The sequence below is a fragment of the Panthera uncia genome (assembly GCF_023721935.1).
Source record: "Panthera uncia isolate 11264 chromosome A1 unlocalized genomic scaffold, Puncia_PCG_1.0 HiC_scaffold_16, whole genome shotgun sequence".
Taxonomy (NCBI): domain Eukaryota; kingdom Metazoa; phylum Chordata; class Mammalia; order Carnivora; family Felidae; genus Panthera; species Panthera uncia.
The window spans coordinates 13,835,968-13,853,651 of record NW_026057576.1 but is presented as its reverse complement, the minus strand read 5'-3'; the positions used below and the strand labels follow the sequence as shown (position 1 = coordinate 13,853,651).

Here is a 17,684-nt window from a genome sequence, read left to right as displayed (position 1 = left end):
TCATGTTATTTGCACATTAATTTTATGGCAGAAAAATTGCCATTCGACTGTCTTTTGTAGTAAGTGCACAGGAATCTGTGCACAGCCAGCATTCATGAAAATGTATTTTTGTGGTTAGCGTACCGATTAAGGGGTCCATTTCAATAGGAAGATGATGTGCTTGGTCCAAGGAGTATCCTGGAGCTCCTCTGAGGCCTAAAGTTTAAACAGAAGGAGAAAACTACCATAAAATTCTCGGAAAGGGGGAATTTCCTAAGATGCAGTGTTTCATGATGATTGTGGAAAAGTATGGCTTAGAAGTTATTTGGCAAATTGTTGTAAGAATGACTGTCATACTACACATCTTTGTAGATACTCTCAAAAGAAATCATCACAACGGGGACTCCTGGTTTCCACTGAGAAGTGGAAAGCTGAAAAGAGTGTTGTTCTCATTCTAACAACATGAAAAAACAGCACAAAATAGAAGATCATAACATTTCTTGAACCCGTCAGAGAGCTAAGATTTCTGGGCAACCAAGGAGCCTGAAATCTAAGAAAGGCTGTGCCTGCACCTAGTGGTGGGTGTGAGCGTGGCCGGGCTCACCTAGGCCAGGGCAGAGGGGGAGATGGGGCTCCCAGCTTCACTCAATATATGACAAGTCAGTTGAAGGTAAGTAGAAATGACACACACCTAAGACCTTAAGCTCAGGAAAAGCTACTTTTAGAGGATTAATATTTAGGGCTTGATTGAGTTCATTAGTCATAATTTTTTACATGTGATTATATAACATATATAATACTTTTGAACAATGCTAGCGAAAAAATGAATCCTTCATAGTTTTTTTCTCAGTGCAAAACATTTCTAAAGGCTAAGACTACCGTGGATAATAGTTATATTTTTTTCTTAAGATGTTTGTTGCATATTTCTGATCAAATGGAAGTAGTTATACTTCATGTTGAGAGTATCACCAATAAATATAAAAAAAGTGCATTTAGAGCCTCTTAGAAGATTAAGTTGTGATATAAATGATACCGTTTTTCAGAGCAATACAGAAGTCGGTAGAAGAGGAGACTTCAGGTTAATTCACCATGGACTCATCCATTTAGCCCTGGAGATAGGCTTCCAGGGAGACCTTAAGGGGTGAATTTGGCCAAATAAATCATTTGGTCACATCCATTTCTGTCCTGGTTAGGTAAGTATTAATATGTCTAATTTTGACAACAGAATTATATCATTTCAAGATGTACTAGCCGGAACTTTCAGGAATGCGCTTAAAGAAAACACGCGGGAAATCACTGAACAATTTAGATGTTGTCTTTTCTCAGACTCTCAGTTCCACCCAAGGAGGAAAGTGGGGTCTGTCTTGTTCACTGCTGTTCTCCCAGTGCTCATGACTATGTGACACACAGTGGCCAAATATTTGCTAAATAAATTAGGTGGAAGAAAAAGATTTCGAAACCAGCATCTAGGAAATCCAGATTCAAACTCACTTTCATTTAATATGGGATAAAAGTGTTTTTGTTTGTTTGTTTGTTTGCAGGGCTGAGGTACAGGAGGATGGGAGGACCTGAATTATTTGTAGAACTGCTTTAATTCATCAAATATTTATTGACTACTTAACCAGTAGCCAAGCATTCTGTGAGGCGAGGCCCTAACATATAGCAGTAGTGAGTAAGACACACGAGACTCACTTCGTCAGGTTTGGCAATTATTTGCTCTACTGCTTTTTTGTAGACGATCTGGAATATTAGGTAGCCCTCAGCACACTTACCTTAACTTAACTGCAGCTCGTAAGACACCTTCCGTAAGTCACCTGCTTAGACGCCTGCTTACCTACTGTGTTATGCCATCGATTCACTGCAAACAGTCGGCTGCAGGTCACGGTCACCACCGCAGGGATGGTCAGGTGAGGCAAGGTGTTGGCTGCCACGTGGGTCACCGGAGAATTGGACGGGAACTTCAGCACCATGATCACATCCTGTTGCATCTGATCTTTAAACATGAGTGGACTCTGTGGAAGGAAACACTGTTGAATAGAAAGGGAAGAGGGCAGAAGGAGACAAAAGGGATGACATGGTTAGTGAGAGCTCTGGGGAGATGGAGGTAAGCACAGACAAGGCCAGCACGAGCAGGGAGCAAAGCAAGGCGAACTTGCATCCTCTGGGGACGGCGCAGGGAGAAGGGCAAGGACTCGGTGTGGTCGCTGGCAGGGGACACCGAAGCATTAACGGCCAGTCTCAATTTAAGTATCGCCCGACCGCGGTGTGAGAAGTTCGCTTACAGATCTGTCGTGTGATGTAGAATAAATTGGTCGGCGTCGCGAAAACATCAGTTTGGTGGAAAAATTGGTTACTGACAACGTTTACATGAACGATAAAGTGAACTGGTCGGTACTTGCATTTTTTACCTGGTTGATCTGGGCTCCTGGCTCCAACCTAAATCATTAAAAGCGAAGAGCCTTCCCTGTCAGAGGTCTGTACACATCTCTGCTGGGGCAGTACTGACTGGGTACAGTCAACACCCCCTTTCCCCTTCTAGACTGGGTGCTTCCTTGAGGGCTGCCCCCTTTCTTCTCTTAATCTGCGTTTTCAAACGTCTAGCATGTGACTTGAGAGAAAGTAGACGTTATAACGTCCTACTGTTTCAGCACTATAAAACACTGCAACACATAACTGCACCAAAAACACAAAATAGGGACGCTGGAAATAACCACGATTTAGCTTTCATAAATGTTTTGTAATTGTTTTCTACACATATGAATCGTCTGCTCCACGAACTTGCGAGGCCTACGTTTCCTTTATGAACAGTTCCATGCCAATTTAGTCTCTAACAATGTTCCCCAGGAAAGCAATGAATCCTGACTGGGCATTTCTCCAGGATAAGTATTTTTATTATTATTATTAAACAGAGACAACTAACACGGGAATAAAGCTCTCCTGCCAAAGCATTTCATACAATAAAGTGTTAGAGATATTCTCTTGGACAGTTTATTAAAAATGCTTCGTTTCAAGGCTTGAGGCTCCAAGGCCGCATCCCCACGTCTACACTGGGACTGCGTGTTTGTATGGAACAGTGTGCTTGGTGACAACCTTTCTGCTTTCTCACACACACGAGGACCAATTTCAATCCGAAGAGTTCATTAGTGACTACTCAAGGGTGCTGAAACTGAGCCATTGGAGAGAGAAAAAACATGGTTTCACACAAACACATTTATTTACGTGTTTCACTAGGAGTTTGACTATCGATTCCTTGAAGGTCTAGAATACGCGGTCACCTCTGTATTGCCAACGCTTAGCGTCATGCCTGACACACAGAAGGAACTCAATACAAACGTGTTAAGTAACTGATAAAATAAATTAAAGGTCTGAACAGCTTATAAATTTGTTTGCACATATTTATGAACCATATTTCAGAGCTCTTTACCCCAAAATTAGGATCCTTGCTGCCTTGATAATTACCTAGAGAAACAGATGAACTTTAATTCATTCTGCAAACACCTTTTTTTCCTTCAAGCATTTTTCACTTCAGCTTAAAAAATAATAGTAAAAAGCCACAGTTTAAAAAATAAGTTCCTTCTAAAGAAGTTTCTCAGGGGGCACCTGGGTGGCTCAGTTGGTTAAGCGTTCAACTTCAGCTCTGGTCATGATCTTGTGGTTTGTGAGTTTGAGACCTGCATTGGGCTCTGTGCTCACAGCTAAGAGCCTGGAGCCTGCTTTGGATTCTGTGTCTCCCTCTCTCCCTGTCCCTCCCCTTCTTGCACTTTGTCTCTCTGTCTCTCTCAAAAATAAAAAATAAACATTAAAAAAATTAAAAAAAGAAGTTTCTCAGAAAAAAAAATTACCATTTTCAAATTAAAGAGGGAAATATAATACACTTTGCTAGTAAACTGAAAAAGGGCTGTCTTGCTATGAAAAGGGAGGGAGCCTTGAAAATTCAGATTAGAATGAAAAGAATGTTACCTTTTCCCTTGTAAAACTAGAATAAAAGTTTTAATATGAGTAGCTAATGACGATGATGACACCAGCTAACATTTACTGAGAATGTATTGTATGCCAGGTGCTGGTCTAAGTGCTTTCCAGTGTGAAGTCATGACATTCTGAGGGCAAATGGTATTTTTACTTTCACGTAACGGATGCTGAAACATCAACAGGGAGGTTGAATACCTTGCCCAAGTCATTCCCCAGCCAGAGGCAGAACCGGCGTTTGACCCAAGTGGCCCTGGAGCCCTTGTTCTTAACTCCACTGTCTCTCTGCAGTGACTACAAATTACCTTTATGTGTCTTTCCTTTTCTTAAAATGAACTACCTCCCCTCTACTCCACCTTGTCCCAGAAGATTAAATTGGGCAATATCATATTGTGTTTATATTACATTTTCATCCTACTTTGTAAATCAAATCTAATTTTGGTGCCTGTATGCATATGAATGAGTTTATGCAGAGGCACATAGAGTCAGAGAAGAGGGCTGTTTTTGTGAATCCCAAATTAGGCTAGCGTTGCAGAACTTAAAGGTAAGAATTGCACTCCCTTCTGTTTCTCCATAGGGCATCAGCACATACTGAAGCCTGCAGAGTTGACCAATATTTTGAGAAGCCTTTAAAAATGCTGCTAAAATCACTGTTTTATTTGACCTGTACCCAGGTACAAAGAAAGCGGAAAACTTTCAGCAAGCTGCTACGTCTTACCAGGTGCATGGCAGAGCTCCGAGGTGGATGTGGCTCAATAAGCAACTGAGATGGCGTCTGTCCAAAGTTCTGTATCTGTGCCTCCATGGCCTGCAGGGGAAAGAGAGTGACTGTCACAATCAATATGCATCAACCAGAGAGGTCAACACACTCTCTGACAATGCAAGTGTATCCCAAGTCAGCCATGAAAGAAGTCCAGAAAATTCACCAGGCGCTCTTCTCTCGGGGTGCAGAATCATCCAAGTGTTAGTATTTTGTCGACAAGCTTTGCTTCTCCTTCCAAACATGCTTCCGTTACCCAAGTCACTATTCTTATTTAGAAGCTGGGGTTAAATGTGGAAATGTTAAACCTGTGAGTGCATGCATGCAGCGAAGACCAAAGAACACTTTTAACACTGAATACAGCATGTATACCTTAATAAAGTCCTTGGTAAGAAGGAACGTATGGGGATCTCTAATGAAATAAGCTTCTGGAATCTTGGGAAAAAAGAATGATACATAAAGTCCACCAATGATACAAAATAAAATTCAGAAAATCATATTTTCCAGTCAATACAGAGGGCAATCACTATGACTTCTGTATGGACAAATTTTCACTACGGAAAATATATCTTGGCATGCTATGCTATTTTGAGATGAATGCTGAAATATTATGTAGTGTCTTATAAGGTATGGATATATTTCTCTCAAAAATTTTTTGAAATTTTGGAGATAACTAACCCAAAGAGGAAATAATTCTTTGGGCATCTTGAGCTACACAATATTTTATTAAAGCCTATGCAGATAGAAATATTAATGAGATTTTATGGCTTCCAATGAATAAAAATAATTTTGGATCTCAAACTGTGTGGACTGTATAACATGCCTTTTTTCTTTTTGGTGTGTATTTCAAAGACATAATGTTATAGGACATTTATGTATTTCTTCTATATATAAATTCCACTGGCAAAAAAATTCAATATACTAAGCTAGACTAACAGAAATATTTTTCCAAAATACTGTTAGCATGTAATTTAAGTCAACAAGGAGAAGCACAATATTTACAATGATCATTACTCTGTTACCATGCTAATTTTTCCCCTAAAATTGTGTGCAATTTGGTTGCACATAAAAGTGAAATACGAAACTCATTGCTGAGTGCTTAGGAGTGCAGGTAAGGTTGTAGATAGCTCTCGACACAGCACTGCCACTAATCGCATCACTATCTACAAATCTCATTTATAAAGTACTTAAATTTAACAATCTGTCTGCCTAGACTGCATTTCAAGAAAATGTTTATCAATAAAAATGTGAATTTTCAAATTTATTAGTAATATTAAACATGAATGCATCATTATCTGCCATATTTTAGCAATTGCATAAACGGGGCTTTGGTTCTTTTATTTGCAGAGGCAATAGGATGAATTATTAAATCTCTTTAAGTGCTGTCCAATTTTAATGTATCCATTTGTTTGCACGGTGTCCACTCATACACAAAGTGTGACTATTTAAGTAAATCGCACTCACAAAGATACCATCACACTTTATCTCCCCAGTGCAAGATTTATGATTATAAAAGAAGGAAGAGACCATTTCTGGCTAGGTTCACATCATGAACAATAAACTCTTGAGAATTACTTGAAAGAAAAAAAAAAAGCAGTAATTTTATTGTTAAAGCTGCTCTGGTTAGAAAATTTCCAATACCCTAGCTTTATGTATCAAGAACAGCCAAAGTTGCTCTAACAATAGATAACTATGGCTTGTGTTTTTACTCCTCCAGAAAGAGGACTGGGATGGGGGTGGGGAGACAGGGGTAAAATTAAACACAGTTTAGTCTCTTGGTCAGTGCCTGTACTTAGTACATAGCCTTTAAATAGTCGCGGAAGGACTAAATCCACAAACATGCTTTGCTTGACTTTAATTTTGTTTCTGAAAGGGAAGTATTAAACAATAATAGAAAATCTTGTGAAACTCACTTACTTTCCAGAAATCTGTACAGTTCTCTTCAGGGGGCCCACCTCCGATCCTTTTTGGACTCAGTCAGAGTACATACACATATGTATTCTAAATGACTCTCAAATGGCATCACGGTAAATATTAGGCTGTGATCAACCTAATATTGTGCTCTCACCCTCTCATTAAGACAGTCTATTTCCTAAATTTAACATTTATTTTATTAAAAAAATTTTGTTTAATGTTTATTTTATTTTCGAGAGCGAGAGAGACAGAGCACGAGCAGGGGAGGGGCAGAGAGAAAGGGTGACACAGAATCTGAAACAGGCTCCAGGCTCTGAGCGGTCAGCACACCCTGACATGGGGCTTGAACTCACGAACTTCGAGACCATGACCTGAGCCGAAGTTGGTCACCTAATGAACTGAGCCACTCAGGTGCCCCAACACTTATTTTATGTTTTAATGTTTATTTACTTTTGAGAGAGAGAGAGAGAGAGAGAGAGAGAGAGAGAGAGAGAGAGAGAATGTGAGCGGGGGAGGGGCAGAGAGAGAGGGAGACACAGAATCTGAAGCAGGCTCCAGGCTCTGAGCTGTCAGCACACAGCCTGACATGGGGCTTGAACCCACGAACCATGAGATCATGACCTGAGCTGAAGTCAGATGCTTAACCAACTAAACCACCCAGGTGCCCAACATTTATTTATTTATGTTTTTATACTAAATGCAATCCCCCTCCCTTGTGATCCACGTCACATGCCTTCATGACCTAAAAGTTCTTATTCCAGCATTTACCTTTTAGCTATCTTGTAATCCTGTCTACCCTCATAATTCCTTACTCTCTGATTTGAAAACATATAGGTCTTTCTGATCTTGAAAAAGCACACTGCCTCCTCTGAGTTCTATTTCTTGTCATTACCAACATGTTTGAATGGGAAGTGAGCACCTACTGATTTTCTTCACCTGTTCCCCCGTCATATGTTTTCTGTCCTTCCCCCACTTTTAGAAAGTCATCAATGTCTTCTTTCTGTCAAGAGGGAGTGTGCCCTCTTGGGAGGGTGCCGGGACATGTACACATACCATTCTGTAATCTGGGAAGCACAGCAACTGAGTGGTTGTTCTGAGAACTACTCCCTGATGTATGAGAAAATGCCTCCCCTCCACGTAAACCTTGGGCAGGGTTCTAAATCCTTTCCAGAATCCCTAAATCATAATGAATGCCCTCCATATTCTCATAGCACTGTTTTTTTCTTTATCTTTATGAAATTTTCTTTTTGAAATTCAACGCACAGTGCTTTACATAGTTCTCTTTGCTCAGACTGTTAACCTTTGCAGGTCAGGGCTGTGACTTGGTCCTAACAGAGTCCAAAAACATCTGCTGAATCTAGCAGTGGGGCAGCGGTGGGACATTTGTGCAGAACTGAAAGCCCGGAAAAGGAAAAGCATAGTAATAGAGGAAACATCAGAGTTCTTTCCTTTTACAATGCAATACCACCAAAACAATGAAGTTAACAAACGTTGTTAAATGGTTACTCTATGCTGAGGGATAAAAAATCAGAGACCAGCCCGCCCTCAAGAAGCTTTCAGCCTATGGGGACATAAGATGAGTAGTAATCAGGGCACACAGGAGGTGGAAGGAGCACGGTGGAGGCCAGCACCAAGTGCGAGGGAGCCCAGGAGTGGGGACTACATCAGACCCAGGGTGGAGGAAGGGGCAGGGAGAGGAGGGCTGTTAGGAAAGGGGCTTTCAAAAAAGGACATGAGCTGAGGTCTCAGTGTTAGGTAGGAATTGGTGAGTCAATAGCAAAAAAGGAAAATCAGAAACTGCATTTGAAAAAATTCAGCACATTTTCATTTTTCTATGCATTGTTCTGCGTGGGTTGAAGAGACATAATGCTACCTAGTTTCATTTATTCATAAAACATACACTTCTTGAGCACCTACTATGTACTGGGTATCATTTTAGACATTTGTGACACTCATCAAACAAAACAGAGATTCCTGCTCTTGTAGAGGTTACATTCTAGCCAGGATGACATAGGAGCTTACATTCAGCCAGATGTCACGTGGCTGTATCCCTTGGGCTAGAATCAGCCTACAGGCATGGTTTCCATCTGAGCCAACATTTACAGGTCAGGAAATTTCGTACAACAAATTGGATTTTTTGGCTTCTCTCAAAAAAACCAGAAGAGCTGGTTCATCAGCATTCTCGCACAGCCATACTTGTCTGGTGCTAAGCTACAGGGGCCCTTTTGTAATGCCCACCGCTCGCAGGACCCCAGCATGTATCATTACCTCCTGGCCTGCTTCACTAGGTTAGTCCCTGTCTGACTTCTACAGACCTCGGCATTTGTTAATCCTTTTAAAATCTACTACCAAAACGTTAATTTGTATTAGAAGGAATCTATTGCTTTATACATCTTCTGTAGTCCTGCCCTCATCCTTGGGATATGTGGTCCAAGACCCCAAAGAATGCCTGAAACTGTGGATAGTACTGAACCCTACATATGCTCTGTTTTATCCTATACCTACATACCTATGTTTAATTAATAAATTACGCACAGTGAGAGATTAACACCAATAACCCCTGACAAAATAGAATAGTGATAATATACTGTAATAAAAGTTACGTGAATGTGGTCTCTCTTTCGAAATACCTCATTGCACTGGACTCACCTTTCTTCTTAAGATGACAATGAGAGATGGTACAATGCCTGTCTGATGAGATGAAGTGAGGTAATCAAGTAGGCACTGTGATCTAAGGTCACCGCTGCTGACCTTCTGACGCTAAGTCAGAATCACTGCTTTGAGACCATGGCTGACTGAGGGTAACTGAAGCAGTGGAAGGTGAAACAGTGGATAAGGGGAGACCGTTGCATTGCAATTTCCACTGAAGAAAGAATGAACTAATGTTGTATTTGTGAGCTCATGATTTTTACAATGTGTATGGCAAGAGTAAAACTTGGGAAATAGGCCTGCCAACCTAACTTAATCGAAGCTAAGATGTTCTCCATTATTAGAAGCATCGTTAATTTATATACTATTAAGAAGTAAAAAGATGTTGCCAATTAAACTGTGATACACTGTTGATTGTAAGAGACACTGCAGTTTGGAGTGTTGAGATATGACAATGACACGCATCTCAGAATCAATAAGTTATCATAACTTTTTACATGTAATACAGTGAGATAAGTCTTATGTATTTCATATAAACTTATCACAAGCAACAGGCTTAGAACAATGAATTTTTCAAAACAAATGTGACTGACAAAATCTTTGGTATTTTACGAATATGGAAGACCATGTATTTATCTGAGGGCAACTCTTCGGTGGGATAACATGAAAATATTGATCTGCTTATACTTTCATGGGCCTCTGTACTTGCTGAATGTGGTATCTTAACTAAAGACACAGGGCTTTGGCACCGAACTGGAAATTTCCACATCTTGATCTGGGTAGTATCTACATGGGAATATACATATGTGATGATACTGCCCTGTTCCCCCTCCACAGTAAATTTTTCCCACTCCTCATCCTCTGCCAGGCTAATCACTATTTTGATGATAATTAAATTACACCATCAAAATTATCATCGATTATTTTTTCTTTTGTTGAACTTCTTATAAATAGAATCATATGGCACCTATTTTTGTGTCTGCCTTTACAAAAAAGTTTATTTATTTTTGAGACAGAGACAGAGAGAGAGAGAGAGAGAGAGACAGAGAGAGAGAATGGGGGAGGGGCAAAGAGAGGAGGACAGAATCCCAAGCAGGCTCCGTACTGTCCGCACAGAGCAGGATGAAGGGCATGATCCCAGGAACTGGGAAATCATGATATGAGCCAAAATCAAGAGCCTGACGCTGAACCAATTGAGCCATCCAGGCACCCTCCCCACTGCCTTTAAAAAATTTTTTTTTAAATATTTATTTATTTGAGAGAGAGAGAGAGAGAGAGAGAGAGAGAGAGACAGAGCATTCCACTTCCAGGGGCGTGGCAGAGAGAGAGGGAGACACAGAATCCGAAGCAGGCTCCAGGCTCTGAGCTGTCAGCACCGAGTCCAACATGGGGCTCGAACCCATGAACCGTGAGATCATAATCTGAGCTGAAGTCAGATGCTTAACCAACTGAACCACGCAGGCAGTCCATGTGTCTGACTCTTGACACGTATCTCACAGCACATGAGTTCAAGTCCCGCATTGGATTCTGCGATGACGGTGTGGAGCCTGCTTGGGACTCTCTCTCTTTCCCTGTCTCTCTGCCCCTCCCTTGCTGCCGTGAGAGCAAGTGAGCTCTCTCTCTCTCTCAAAATAAATAACCTTAACAAAAAATAAATCCTTAGAAGAGGAAGTGAAATGCTGTGGTTTATGTGTATTATATGTATGCCTGTTAATAGGAAAGATTTCATAGCCAAGGTAAAAGTAAATACGGTGACAGGTAAGTTACAGTTCAGATTGATATTCAAATGACTGATAAATTCAACATATTCTAAAAGAAAGAAATTGCTATTTAGGTGAATAAGCATCTTTCTCTCCCTCCTTGGGTTTACTAGTGTCTAGCGTTCACCTCTTCTGGTACCCAGTAGATAAAAACTTTGATTAATCTTGTCTTTTCCACAATGCAGGTACATTTAATCCAATACATTTTTCCCCTGTAGAATCCTTACAACTTCTAGTCTTTTTTGTAAATGTAATTTAATACTGTCTTTCTGATGAAGTGTCATAAGGTCTAAGTGCCATGAGAGAGAGTGTGAGGAAGCTAATAAGGGAGGCTGTCAAATGACCTGTTTCATTCATTTTGCTCGGTCTGTGTAATCTTTTAAACTTTTCCAGAAAAGTAAGCACTTTATAAAGTGCTACAGGTTGTGTTACCCACAATGCAAATATCAGACTATGTTCAAATTACCAGTCAATTATTGACAATTTTCAGAAAATTCAAGGAAAAAATAGCAGAAGTGCTTCCTTGGGAACACAGAAGAGGATTTTCCAAAAATTTCCTTAGGATTGTGTTCATCTCGCTTTATAGCTTGTACTTAGCATGATTTTAGTTGAATGCTTGAAAGTAGATATTCTTTTTTTTAACCAGAAAATACAACTTTGACATACAATTAAAAATATATATGTGATTTATATCATCTTTCTGTTCTATCTCCAATTCTACCAATTAGATACCAAATAGGGGAAAAAAAACCCAGGATTTTGAGAAATCTGAAATAATAAAAGAAAAGATTACTTAATGGCAGACTGTATTTTAACTGATATGCTTTTGCTTCTGGTTTATTGTTATAATAAAACAAGATCATATAAAGCATTACTTTTTAATGCTAGAAAAACAGAAGCAAAATAAATCAAGAAAATAATATCTGCACTTTATTATTTCTTGCTTTACAAACATTAAACTATATAAAAAATTAAAATGCTATTTTATATTCAACCGCTTCTAGTTTTTCAGAGACTACACAAGAAAAGAACAAACGTGTTTCTTTTTGTTTCAACAATAAACTGCATTAAGTCTATGCAAGCAAAATTATTAGAATATTTAAGCAAATATCTAGTAACTCAAGTAAAAAAGAACTACATTTGCTTTAACTATCAAACTATGTTAGGCAATATTGAGGGAGTGGATTCTGATTTGTTCATTTACCTGCCTCCGTGCTTGGTTTTCTTCTTTGAGTATAAACGTAAAAACAATGAAGAGGAGAATCATCCTCTTGCTGATTCCTATCTCCTCCTTGGATTGATGAATTATGAGGATGATATTACATATCTGACTTAACAAATGAACGAGAACAGTGAACGTGAAAAGCAAGCACAATGTCCTCGGGATAGAAAATGTTCTTTCCAGAACAGTTTGTCTTCAAATTAGGTCCGTGCCATTGGTGGCAAAGCTCACTCAATTTTTATATTTAGAAATAAGTATAGGTCAACTCAGGTGGGAGAAGTACATGCATTTCAATGTGGCAGGTAGTGGCCGTTCTACCCTGGGTGCCTTAAAGAAACTTGCCTAGAGCAGTGACTAACTCAGGGGGAACACGAAAGTGAGCTGGACCGTCTTCCTTGCCCCCAGAGACGGGCCTCCAGAGACTGCATCCGGGGTACTCTCTTGCTCTTTACTTTCCACTCTTTTTGACCAATGAGAACTCAGGACAGGAGATAGGGAGGTGTGGTAAAACTCACTGTGTGGGTCTCCCTTGCCAGGTCCCAGTTTGCCAGTGGTTGGGTCACATTCTTCTTCCAAAGGCCAAAGTTCCTGTGGGGCCACCGCTTTCCCAGGGTTACCTCTCTTGGCACGTTGTGCTAACGGCTCCCTCCCTGTGTACACTCAGGCCCCAGGCTGGCCCCTAGATCTTACCCCTGCATGCTTCACTTCCCCCTTGTTCATCTGCTTTATCCTGCCCATAGTTTTGTAAATAGGACTACTATCGACCTCTCTCCATTATCCCTTTAAATTTCTTTTCAATTGTGGTAAAATATATATAACAGAAACCTTGCCATCTTAACAATTTTCAAAGTACACACCTCAGTAGTGTTGTGTACATTCGTATTGCTGTACAACCAGTCCCTACAACTCTTTGGATCTTTCAGAACTGAGACTCTGTACCCATTGACAACTCCCCATTTGCTCCTCCCCACCAGCCCCCAGAAACCACTCTTTCACTTTCTGTCTCTTTGATTTTGACTCTTCTAGGTACTTCATGTAAGTGGAATCATATAGTATTTGTCATGTGACTGGCGTATTTCACTTAGGATAACATCCTCAAGGTTCATCTTTGTTGAAGCCTGTGTAAGAAGTTCCTTCCTTTTTAAGGCTGAGTGATACTCCACTGTGTGTCCACACCACAGTTTTATGGGTTCGTGAATCTGCTGATGGACACTTGGGCTGCTTCTACCCTTTGACTACTGTGAATAATGCTGCTATGAACATGGGTGTGCAAATATTTCTTCAAAATCTTGCTCTTAAGTCTTTTGGGTGTATACCCAGAAATGAAATTGCTAGATCATACAGTAGCTCTATTTTTAAATTTTGAGGATCTTCCATACTGTTTTCCAGAGAGGCTGCACCATTTTACAAACCCACAATAGTGCATAAGGGTTTTTATTTATTTATTTATTTTAAAAAATTTAATGTTTATTTATTTTTGAGAGAGAGAGAGAGAGAGAGAGCATAAGAAGGGCAGAGAGAGAGGGAGACACAGAATCCGAAGCAGGCTCCAGGCTCTGAGCTGTCAGCACAGAGCCGGACACGGGGTTGGAACTCATAAATGGTGAGATCATGACTTGAGCCCAAGTCGGATGCTTAACCTACTGAGCCACCCAGGTGCCCCTCAGTTTATTTTTTTTAAGCGTTTATTTATTTTGAGAGAGAAAGCGCATGAGTGGGGAGGGGCAGAGAGAGAGGGAGACAGAGAATCCTTCTGCAGTGTCAGCACACAGCCCGACATGGGCCTTGATCCCAGGAACCATGAGATCACCACCTGAGCTGAAGTCAAGAGTTGGACACTGAACTGACTGAGCCACCCGGGTGCCCCGGGGTTCCAATTTCTCCATGTCCGCTCCAACACTTGCTATTTTATGTTTCTTGCATTGTTTGATAGTAGCCAACCTAAGGTGTATGAGGTAGTATGTCACTGAGGTTTTGATCTGCATTTCCCTAATGATGAGTGATGGTAAGGGTCTTTCCAGGGTGAGTTCAAGCTCCGGGTCGGGCTCTGTGCTGGCAGCTCAGACCTCGGAGCCTTCTTTGGATTCTGTGTCTCCCTCTCTCTCTGCCCCTGCCCCGCTTGCATTCTGTCTCTCTTCTCTCTCAAAAATAAATAAACATTGAAAAGACAAAAAGGATCTTTCCATGTGCTTTTTGGCCATTTGTGTATCTTTTTTGGAGCCTTCATTATTCCTTGAGAGGGTGACGCACTGTGATTGATACAAATAGAATTGATATTCAGGTATATTATATAAGGGAAATCCTGGCTAGTGTTTGCTTCATTCCTGGGTGAGACTAACCAAAATATGATTACATCCAAGCAAGAGGCATTTTCATCGAGGATTTAAAATATTTTGGATAGGGGTGCCTGGGTGGCTCAGTCAGTTAAGTGCCCAGCTTTGGCTCAGGTCATGATCTCACTGTTCATGAGTTCGAGCCCAGCACCGGGCTCTGTGCTAACAGCCCAGAGCCTGGAGCCTGCTTCAGGTCTGTCTCTCTCTCTCTCTCTCTCTCTCTCTCTGCCCCTCCTCTGCTCACATTCTATCTCTGTCTCTCAAAAATAAATAAACATAAAATATTTAAAAAATATTTTGGGGATAAATACTATCATAAGCTTTTGGGGGAACGCCATTGAGTCTCTTGGCAATCTATACTCATTAATCCTCAGGAAGAGAATGAAAACACTCTTTTCTGCACAAGTTACTGATTGATCTACCTAGAAGCAAGAGTTTTACCAGATGATGTCTTAAGGATTCTTCCAGGTTTTTGGTTCTGTGCTCACTTTTGGGTTGATCATTAAATAGTAATTAAGTAAAGGACTCAACGCAGAAATGCTCAGTGACATATGAGAGGAATCAGTACAATGTACTTGCCAAATTTTCCCTGGTTGAATAAATTTATATAAAGCAACTCTATGCTGGGCGATTCAGGAAGCAGAAGTTAGGGGAGGGGGAGGAGGAGGAACGAGACAGAAGTAGAAGTACAGGTGATGACCTTCCCCCACCAGACAAAATAAGTTCACTTGGAGCATCTGATCATGGAAAGAAAATAATAATAAAAGTAATAAAAGCTGAAAAGATTTGCTTGGAAGTAGAATGACATCAAGACGAAGGTTCACCAGGTGGTGGTATAAACATTACAAAATGAAATCATACACTTTTATTAGGTTAAATTCAAATTAAAAATAGTATTGCGTGTATTTGGCAGAACAAAGTGCTCTTCTTTGATACTGACATAAATGGGAAACAGTAATTTAGATATACTATACTGAGATTTCAAATGGCTATAAGTAGGCTCATTATCAATATGTTTAAAACCTTTAAAAATGAGTTCTAAACATCTAACTGAAATGCTTAGGTATTTAGATTGAGTAATATCTACTTCCACAAATTGAAGCATGCAATATGTTTTGAATAACTGTTAATTTATGCTAAGGTACCAACTGTGTAATATAACTGAAATCTATGTTAATAGAAGATAAGGAAATCCCTTCCAGCTATTTCTAGTGCAAACAGCAGGCTGCAATTTTCACCCTTCTTCCTGGTGTAAAACATGACTTTAGATGCTTGTGAAAGCATTTGCTGTTAATTTCTGAAAATCAATAATTAGCACTTCTCAACACTACGCAATAAAAATAACACAAAGACGAGAAAAAGCACACCTCACATAAATGACACATATCCCACTTTGACTAGCTGCATTATTTATGCTTCTCTAGTGGACGATTGATGACCATAGACTAGCTAAGGACTGCAGTAATTACAAGGGGAAAAGATAAACCTAAATTAAAGATTTATTCACTAATCAAAATTAAATGTGTGTCATTAATTTTCTTGATACTAATTTCTACATAGAAACTTTATTCATTGAATCTTTGCAATGCAAGCCTTATTACTGTGGATGAGGACACATAAGCAGGCACATGTGAATGTATACTCTTACTAGTTTTAAGATCATAATATTCTTCTTGCTCCCCAAATGAATACGTAATGTGCATCTCCACTCCCATAATTTAAAATGTAGGGGTTTTCTTTCTATTTATTTTATTTTGTTTTATTTTATTTTATTTTATTTTATTTTATTTTATTTTATTTCTATTTTAATTTGGCTTTTGAATTTGCTAACATTTTTATAAGTCAGTAAAACCTCCAGTAATTATAGGGGGAAAATTAAGATGGTTTTAAGAAATCTTTATCAGCCATTTTGTTGATCATTTCTTGCAATCATGTCTCAGAATAAATTCCTAGGAGAAAAACCCTGATCATCCCCCATATGAAGACAATTAGGCATCGTGGCCCTTGTAAATGGACAACATCGGGCTACAACCCACTCAAGCGATCCACTAGGGGCGTGTTGCTATCCCTTGTCAGATAGAAGAAAGGAATCAGAAATGGGAGAAGGAAAAGACAAGGGATAACAAATTCACAGAAGAATAAGCAATGCCCACAAGGCCATCAGTGTTGTCACTACAAATACCTTCATTTACATTATCAGGGTGGAAAGTGGGTTAATTTTTTTTCCTTATAAATTTTATGAGTTCATTTTCTTTTTTTTTTTAATTTTTTTTAACATTTATTTATTTTTGAGACAGAGAGAGACAGAGCATGAACAGGGGAGGGGCAGAGAGAGAGGGAGACACAGAATGTGAAACAGGCTCCAGGCTCTGAGCTGTCAGCACAGAGCCCGACGCGGGGCTCAAATTCACGGACCGTGGGATCATGACCTGAGCCGAAGTCGGACGCTTAACTGACCGAGCCACCCAGGCGCCCCTATGAGTTCATTTTCTAGGAAAGCCAAAACTGTAGCTGTTTTGGTTAAAGACATGTCTGTCTCGTTGGTTCTTGACAGCCTTATCATGTCAGTTTTCTGTAGTAGTAGGAATGTTTCAGCAAGAAGATAAAGTAAAAACTGAAGGGATCTATTCTACTTCCTTTGGGCATATTCTCATAGTAGGTCCAAAGGAATGCTTTGTTATCCCTACCAGATCAAAGAAAGAGATAAACGAAGAAAACATAATAGAAGACCAAGAAATATTAGTAACAAAAAATTAGACTAAAAATATCACACTTTTATGATGACTGGTAATATTAAAATTTAATATTTAATATTTCCAGCATAAATAGATAGATGTGTGTATATATGGATAAATAAATAAATAAATAAATAAATAAATAAATAAATAAATATAGATTGACCTGTATGTTATAATAGTTGGCCAGCAAAACAGCCTTTTATGAGAGGCTTGTGTGTATACCTCTCACTGTCGAAGAGAAATCATTTAAGTTACTTTTCAGTTTGGCAGTGTCGACGGTACATACAATGATACAGAGAAGTGAATTACTAAACCAAAAGTTCTTCCAAGATACTTCATTTAATTACGCTTTTAGGTAACACT

The 17,684-nt window shown here is 39.6% G+C and overlaps 1 protein-coding gene across 5 annotated transcripts in view; it reads right to left on the bottom strand.

The window, feature by feature from the left end:
* The window catches only part of NBEA (neurobeachin), a 673,234-nt gene that overhangs the window by 21,072 nt on the left and 634,478 nt on the right, over positions 1-17,684 (bottom strand). For 4 of the 5 annotated variants that reach the window (XM_049646794.1, XM_049646797.1, XM_049646798.1 and 1 more), the window contains 3 exons: positions 4,664-4,753; positions 1,814-2,006; positions 124-195 (listed from right to left, as the gene is read on the bottom strand). In XM_049646794.1, the coding sequence (XP_049502751.1) occupies positions 124-195; positions 1,814-2,006; positions 4,664-4,753 (355 nt within the window). The remainder of the gene's footprint in view (positions 1-123; positions 196-1,813; positions 2,007-4,663; positions 4,754-17,684) is intronic. The other variant, XM_049646795.1, reaches the window with a different exon arrangement.